Below are 8610 nucleotides of genomic sequence, written 5' to 3' on the forward strand. Positions count from 1 at the left end.
ACTGTGCTTTATGCTAAATTATAATGTTTTAAAGTTTCATCATGGAGGTTGATCTGTGGAGACCAAACTGGTGATGAATATTGTGTTTTGGTTAAGGCAAGCTTCTTATGACCACTTATGGCAGACGTGCCTGTGTAACTTTTCACACTCTGGAGACGTCATCTCGACATTGCCATAGGCTTGACTTCTCTCTTCTTTTACCTGCTCATCTTTGATGTCATTCATGCTAAAAACAGAAATTATATCTCATATCACATTATGATCTCTCTTATTAAAAGTCTGTCCTGCCATCTCATTAGTAATGCTGTCATGTATGTGAGTCATAATAATTTTGTCTATGATGCAAAACACAGTATTACAACACAAGATAACTGTAACTTGTGTGGACCACATACAGGAAATATCATTTATTTAAATTGCTCCAAAATTGTCATTGGTCTTAATTGTTTATGGTTATCCTTCAAGGTCAATAACCAAGGTATCTGATAAAGTCCTTAACGGCGGGTTAATGATTTAGCTTAAATTATTAAACTGAGATTTAAGATGGATAATAGAATTTCATTAATAATTCAACTCTTAATCTGTTTAAAATGTCAGAGTATAGATACAGATATTCAGTGTCATTTAAGTGAATATGTATATATGTGTGTGTGTGTGTGTGTGTGTGTGTACACAGACACACCCACACACATTCATTTTTTTACTAAGTTTATATATTTACATTTGCATGAATTATTTATGAATAATAATGTTCAGCTTTGTTTATTATATATATATATATATATATATATATATATATATATATATATATATATATATATATATATATATATATATATATATATATATACATATATATATATGTGTGTGTGTGTGTGTGTGTGTGTGTGTGTGTGTGTGTTTATAGAGAGAAAGAAAGAGAGAGAGAATAGATTTAATCGTATTTATTAAATCTAACATATAAAATGTAAAAAATTGTACTAGCAATCAACAAAACCAATAAAGTATTCCTCAATTTGTCTAAACAGATACAATCAAATCTTACTTGAAATTTATTTTCAGAATGATTTTTCATGCCGGTGATGGTCCTTTCAAACATCCATGCATATAAATCATAATTATTTTTTTTATTAATGCAAGTGTAAATGTCAGAATGCTATGCATTTAAGTTTTTATTTGATATACATAATACAAAAATAAAATCAGAAACCATCCTTTCAAACATCCATGCATATAAATCATTTTTTTTTTTTATTAATGCAAGTGTAAATGTAAGAAATGCTATGCATTTACGTTTTTATTTGATATACATAATACAAAAATAAAATCAAAATCAGTGAATATCCAATATTCATTGATAAACAGATTCAGAGTTGGTTGTGCTGTTGTGCTCAGAATAAGTGAAGTTATTACTTTTCTTCAAAGGTGCGCCTACAGATTTTCAGTTATATTTGTCACAAAATGAGCCAGGCTATTTTGGTCTAAGCTACACTCTTTGCAGCTTGCAATTCTTCATAAAAGCACTGTACAGAAAGGGCCATCCACCAGTGAAGGTGAATGCTGATGTGATTGACAGCTCCTTTATACTTCACAAGAGAGAGAAAGATGAGCTTTCCCGCAGACAGGAAAGCCTAGATCTAGAGACAGATCAAGAAGTAAGTTGCTGCTCAGTTTTGGATCGATAATATCTAAAGGGAAAAGACCGCTGGGAGGCTCTTGAGAGGAAATAGCCCAGAGGAAGCAGGTAATAAAAAAGACAAGTGCTTTATACAATACAGAAAAGTGTCCTCTAATAAAAGCCCCACCATTTCTGCCTTTGTATTCTTTAAAGGGTATAGACGAATTCCAACATGAACACAGATGATAAGGATCGGCTATGTTTTGATCCACTATTAATATATATATGGTCAAGACATATATATGCATTTGTGAGTATGCCCCAAGTGTAAAGAGGCCTTAAATGCAATTGGTAGGTTATAGAGTAATGTGAGATCATGTGAGATGTAATGACCAGTGTGAGTTTGAGGATAAGCTCCAAAGAATTTCCCACGGTTGGTTTACTGTAATTTGAAACTGCCGCTCAGCAGTTGTGAGGAGTACTGAGAAATCAAACTCTCTCTAACTCTCAACAGGGCTTCCATACACTTGAGCAGAGATGTTCTCAAGTCTCTGTCACAAGTCCAGGTCAAGACTAAAGTCTAAGTCTCTGCCAGCAAGATCAAATCCAGACAAAACCAAAGCAGAATTGTGCGTTGTTCAGTAAATGTGTTTTGAATGAATCAGTTTAGTGACTGCAATGACTTGTTCATAAAGAGGATTACTTTTTTTGTTCCAAAATGAAGAAGTGTTTTAACAGATTGTTGATTTAATGAGACTGGTTCAACTGCTATGTCATCACCTACTGGTGTAACACTGTAACCTGTAGAAAAAAAGTCACTGAACAGTATGGGACAGTCAAAATATAAGTATAGAAATCGAGTCTCAAGTCAGTTGCTCAATTAAGTGGTAGTTCTCTGCACTTTTTCCTTGTAACATTTTAAACTAATTTTCAGCAGAAGAGTTCAGGGCAAGTCCAACACACCGTTTTCATACCGTTAAAAGATGGCTACGCTATGAGTGGATAGTTTGTCTTTGTGTCTCTGCCATTTGCTGAAGTTTTGCCCTGCCTCTCCCAGCCTTGACGGATACGGGTGACACTGCGGTCTATGCATGGAGTGATCAGGATTAGCTTTAGAATCAGAACCACACAAGGGACCACCAGAGACAACATGTATGCTGGAGGCATCCACCACCTATATGACGCAGGTCTCAGAAATTTGTTCCAGCCATACAGAAATGTGTGAGCGGTACACAGCAGCAGGGTGATGTAGCCCAGTTTGGACTGTGAAAGAAAAATTATTTTATCAATCATTGTCAATGTGTGAAGAATTCAACATTGTCATTTTAAAAACATTCTGGATACATTTGTTCTGATCAATACTGTGTTTTCAGTGCCCACTATTGACATACTATTTTCCTATTTTGATACTGTAAGCGCTATATAAATAAAGGTGACATGACTTCAGCTCTCAGTCTAGACAAAAAAACCAACAGCATTGTTTATATTGTGTTACGCTTTCTAAACTTATTAGTAAAATAATCTTCAGTGACACTCAAATTTATGCATTTCCACAGACTGACAATGTAATACCTGTACAAAACGGAACTCCCTCCAGTTTAGGGAGTTGCTCACAGATGGAAGGGATGTAATTCCTAGCAGGACAAACAGCCCAAACCCAAGAATTCCCATGGAATAGTAAGAGTCACAACGCCAGGACATCGTGTTGTCAAACTCATAGGTTTTATTATCTTTTACCTGAAAAACAAAACAAAACATGAGTTAGTTCCTCAGATTTATCTCTAGGTCAGTGTCCAAGTTTTGTGATGTCAAGTGACATTCAGCCAAGTATGGTGACCCATAACCCATGAATTAAACTGAATTTAACCCATCCAAAGTGCACACACACAGCAGTGAAAACATACACACACACACACACACACACAGTGAACACACACCCAGAGCAGTGGGCAGCCATTTATGCTGCGGCACCCAGGGAGTAGTAGGGGGTTCGATGTCTTACTCAAGGGCACCTAAGTCGTGATATTGCCAGCCCGAGATTCGAACCCTCCTAGGGTTAGGAGTCAAACTTTCTAACCACTAGGCCACAACTTCCCCATGACACACATAAATGACTTTGTTACTTTGTGTGTGTGTCACAGTTTTTTTTTTTTTTATAGCTGTTACCTGTAGTTTACTAGAATTTGTAAAGTCATCAAATAACATTTGCAACTCAATTTACTTTAGTAATATCACATTATTTATTAGTGAAACAGGATCTTAAACAAGAAATAAATTAAGACGGGGACTTATTTTGATGAACTTGTGAATTTGTTGGATCTTAAAAAGTGGGCGTTCCATATACGTCTTGAGGTCAGCCAGGATTGGATTAAGAGCATTATATTTTTAGAAATTTGGGGAATCAAGGTGCAGTAAGGGATTTCTAAGAAACACTGTTGAAAAAAAAAAACACTCTCCTACCTAAAAGATTTGTAAGCTACCCCATCATGATCGCCCCCCAAAAAAGGAAAGAATAAAGCAATTTTCACAGGAATACCAATAATACCCTGTGTAGGCCTATAACATAAATAGGGAAAGATGTTTGTTTTGATTTCTGGAAAGTTAATTTTGACTTCATATTGATTTTAAAAAGCTGCCCATCTTAAAATAGTGTTCTTAAAATATTCTACTTACCAGTGAAATAACGTAGGCATTTGTCCTGTAGCGTACATAATACCTGATAGGTATAACTAAAGTGTAGAGAACATGTAGAAAACCGAAGGCCAGTGCTAACAGACCCAGCTGCTTCCTACACAGCATCCAGCGATCCAACCAATCAGGGAAGCGACGGTATTTAGTGCCGTTATAAAGTTGCAGAAATCCAGCCAATGTACCCGGCAGGTAACAGAGGGACAGCATCACCAGAGAGACGATGGGAAAGACCTTGTTGGCCAGCGAGATCATAATGCGAAAAGCGTTGTCTTTACCGTTGGTAACACGCTCATAGATAACATCCCTTGTGAGTACATAGAAGAATATGAAAGCTGTTAAACAAATGGCGATGTTGAGAGGAAGTCTCCAGAGAGGGAAGAGCTGCAAGGGCAGATCTTCTAACTCAGCCGCGGCTCGGAGGGAGCCTCTGTCCAGTGCAGTGAAACCAAGACTTTGAGCAATGTCCACCACTTGCTGTTTAGCATCGGCATGGTCTCCACAGAGAAGCACCTAAACAAATGAAGAAAAAAAAAAACAGTGTCATCGAAAACTGTGTCATATTTTGTGTAGGCCTACATTTTAAATCTGCTATTTACAAAAATGTTGATGGTAGTTAATGTAATGGCATTAACATGAAATAATGATGAACATTACTTCTACAGCATGAAAAGTTGTTATTTAAAGTTAAAGTATCAATTATTTTAGTTAGCAGTTGCATACATTAATATTAGATAATTTATTGTTATCGAGTATGAATTAAGAATAAGTAGTAGTAGACTATATTTAGAAATCAACATTAAAGTCACAACTAGGTGCACTGCTACAGAACTTTGGTCTGCAAATCTGACCCGACTGCACAAAAACATTATTGTAGGCTTGTCACAGATAATGGGGTAGGAGCAGTTTCGATCATCGATTTTTTTAAATTTTTTTTTTGTAATGGAACTTTGTTACGTCATAGTCAGAAACTCTTGTATGTAGTGCATATTTAATCTAGGATAATGCTAATTGCGACAAATATTAATTAATTTCTAGGATTCATTTAATTAAACTGACATTGATGTATTGTGAATTAACAATGAACAATAGTATTTATACACATTCTAAATAGTTATAAATGTGGTTCAAAATGTTCATTGATAGTTCATTAAACCTAATGCATTAAGTAATGTTAACAAAGAGAACCTTATTGTAAAGTGTTACCACAAAAACAACTCAGGCAGCAAATTATTTTCAAGTGGTTTGATTGTTTTTGTAGTTGCCATTCTGTTGACCTATACAACCTTTTGAAACATAATGCTTCTTTAATAGTATCAGACAGCAGTGAAATATCCTCTGGGAATTAAATTTAGTTCACAGCAATGTGCAGCGTGAGCCTGAACAATACAATATGTTGTCACAGTTGGCCTTTGGAAAAAAGAACAAAAAAAATTATAATCAAAATGAGAAATAATAACAAATAGACTGCTTGGCCGGGCGTGACTATTCATTTTTATTGAGAAACACACAAACAGGTGTCAGAGAACAAACGCACTAACACAGCGATAATAATAGTTTGCCAGAGCTCAGATTCCATCTGGCCAGTTTCTCAACCACCACCTGCTGATGTAAATATGGCTTTCCTACAAAAAGACTCTATCGCTAAGAGGGAGACTCATTTCACGAACAATGAACATTATGACATGGACACAGACATGCGTTATACATGCATTAATGGCACGTTTGTACTTTGGAGAGAAGCTGTAATTTTTTTGTTGATTGATATATGTCATCCAGCTGCCTCGCAGTAGAACTGAAGTACAATATGAAGTGCAGCGGTATGCCATTTCTCATGTCTGATTTGTCTTTTTGTTCATACTATAATGACACACTCATACAAACACCTCCATTCAAGGCTGTTTTGTGTGATAGTTTGTTTAAAATTTGAAACAACTCTGTTCAAACAGCTTCTCTGTGCTTTGTACCTCGTTGCTTAAATTATTAACAGCATTGTATAAAATTTGGAGACTGATGCATGAGAAATTTGGTCTTAATTATTTTCGCTCACTCATTTTACAGTTCTTTGATTGCTTCGTCTGAACAAAATCTTTATCTTTGTGAATTTGTGGAATCATAAAAAAAGATTACATTTATTAGCTTGTTTACATTTATTTTTATGTTTTATTCTGTCCACCTGACTGAATTGTGTTTATGTGTATGTGTGTGTTTTACCTGTCTGTTGGCATCTAGTCCTCCAGACTGCAGTGCCCAGGCAGAGATAGTGTTGAAGGCTTTAACTACCATCGCCCTTGGAACCAGCCTGCTCAGGTATTCTGCATTGGATTCTGGGTAAAGACCCCTCTTGAGATTATTGCTGACATCTACCAGCACCTTTCCTTCAAGATCTGAAGCCAGGGAGCTCAAAAATCCATAGTGCTCCCTCTGCACAGCCACGAATACCACATGTGCATCACATGCCGCTACTGCATGAGTCATGACCTTTGACCCCTTAGGCAGCAACAGAGAGTTTTTAGGATCCCGGGATCCATATACAACACTGTAACCTGACTGGAGCAAACGGAGCCCCAGTGAGCGTCCAAAATCACCTGTTCCAAAGATGCACACTGTCTCCGGTTTATACATCTTTCCACTGAGATCTGTCATTGCAACCGAGTCTGAATTCATTTCTAAAAAAATAAGAGACACCACACAATATAAAGAAACTAAAAGTTCAGTTAAAAACACAAGTAATTGCTATTACATAGTGTACTAAAAGAACACCATTTAGATTTTTAATTTCAGATTTGGTACAAGTGCTGTGGCTGTAGATGATTATATTTCTGCTTGAGTGATTTAAATGCTTGTTTTCTGTTTTTTTTTTTTCTTGGCCACCACAGGCGATGTAATTAAATGTAATTATGGTCTGCACATAGCACATTTGGGTGCACCGTTTAATTTATGGTTTATTTTTCTACTTCAAAAGTACATAGGCTGATATAATGAAAAATATACATCATACATCATAACCTAAAGTAAAAAAACTAAAACCTAAATAATCCCAAAACACCTTGAAGAAAAGGATTAGCAAATTCTATTAAATGATTTTAAATGAAATGAAATGAAATGAGCTCAGAATGAATCAACAAATACTCACCAATACAGATGCGAGAAATAAATATTCAGGAATTTGTGCAAGTCTCTGAAAAATCCACCGACCTCTTGTAGAGTCAGATCCTGACTGTTGAAATCACTGTCTAAGAGTGTGATTTTACTACATCAGTTCTGAATCGCCTGTGCCAATAACTATCGTCATATCCCCAAAAGCTGTTTGGCAGTGTGGTGTATCATCAAAACCAGCTTTTGCTCTTCTTCTTTAGTTCTTCTGCAATTTCCCTTTTACCCACTGGCGTTTCTTTGTGAGACTGAGGCTGTTTCTTGCCTGTAAGGGTCTGTTTATAAGCACGTGTGTGACAGAGAGGCAATTTTTTTTTTTTTATGAGCATGTGACCTGCCCGCAGCTCAGTGGGGGTTTAGATTTGGGAAAAGAGAGAGAGGTTGTTTTTGTAATGGATAAAGTCCAGTGTGGAAATTCCAGAGTAACTGTAACTCTCTCTGTTTGTGTGTCTGTTGAAAGGCACATAATGTTTGCTTGGATTTACCTCCTGTGTGTTTTGAGGCCAAGGCCTGCCTGGAAGTAAGTTGCGCAATAGTGGAATAACTGCAACGGTCTGACAAACCATGTTCTGCTATAAATCAAAAAGGAAAAATACATTTTGTTTGTTGTTTGTAAATTCATCCGGAAGACTTTCCATAAACAGAGTGAGCTTTTTTACTTCATACACTTCATAAAAAAACTTGTTTGTGTGACATTTATTCCTCCCAGAATTGTGAAAAATACATTGAATACAGTTATCACAGCATGCGTGATCTGCTGCACACCTCCACCCATCTGCGAAACCCACAGATGTGTCATCTAGCAGCAATAATCACATGAAGATTATTTATGATGACGTTAATAGATCAGCAGGTTCCTCATGTGTATCCACATTAAGACTACCTTACCAGGGTTAAGACTTAAGGGGCACAGTCACAGCATGACTCCAGCAATACATCACATACTGTATCTCATCATTACTCCTGTACTGGCTTAGAGCTGAGAGACTTCTTTGTAATTTATAATTATAACTGCATGTGCTTACCTGCAGTCTGGGCCACCTTCAGCTTGCCTCTCCTGAATAGGAGTGTGTGTGGTATGCTACGCAAGCATCAGAAATGTAATCCAGATGATTGTTTTCTAAAGGTTGTTTTGAATGAAACGCTGA

At 36.5% G+C, this 8610-nt stretch overlaps 1 protein-coding gene across 1 annotated transcript; it reads right to left on the bottom strand.

The window, feature by feature from the left end:
• Positions 1–1036: 1036 nt before the first annotated feature.
• On the bottom strand, positions 1037–7739 carry LOC113116165 (metalloreductase STEAP4-like). The gene is made up of 5 exons (XM_026284117.1): positions 7443–7739; positions 6521–6975; positions 4292–4819; positions 3191–3355; positions 1037–2881 (listed from the first exon to the last, which is right to left on the bottom strand). The coding sequence occupies exons 2-5, from the start codon at positions 6971–6973 to the stop codon at positions 2606–2608; spliced, it is 1422 nt and encodes a 473-aa protein (XP_026139902.1). The 5' UTR covers positions 6974–6975; positions 7443–7739; the 3' UTR covers positions 1037–2605.
• Positions 7740–8610: the final 871 nt, after the last annotated feature.

The sequence above is a fragment of the Carassius auratus genome, chromosome 16 (genome assembly GCF_003368295.1).
Source record: "Carassius auratus strain Wakin chromosome 16, ASM336829v1, whole genome shotgun sequence".
Lineage (NCBI taxonomy): Eukaryota > Metazoa > Chordata > Actinopteri > Cypriniformes > Cyprinidae > Carassius > Carassius auratus.

Bases quoted from the DNA above. Each gene is read 5' to 3' on its own strand.
- LOC113116165 (XM_026284117.1), bottom strand. From the start codon at position 6,973: ATGAATTCAGACTCGGTTGCAATGACAGATCTCAGTGGAAAGATGTAT. The intron at 4,820-6,520 runs GTAAAACACACA...TCATTTGTTTAG, and splicing joins GACTAGATGCCAACAGACAG to GTGCTTCTCTGTGGAGACCA. The intron at 2,882-3,190 runs GTATTACATTGT...TTTCTTTCACAG, and splicing joins GGGAGTTCCGTTTTGTACAG to TCCAAACTGGGCTACATCAC.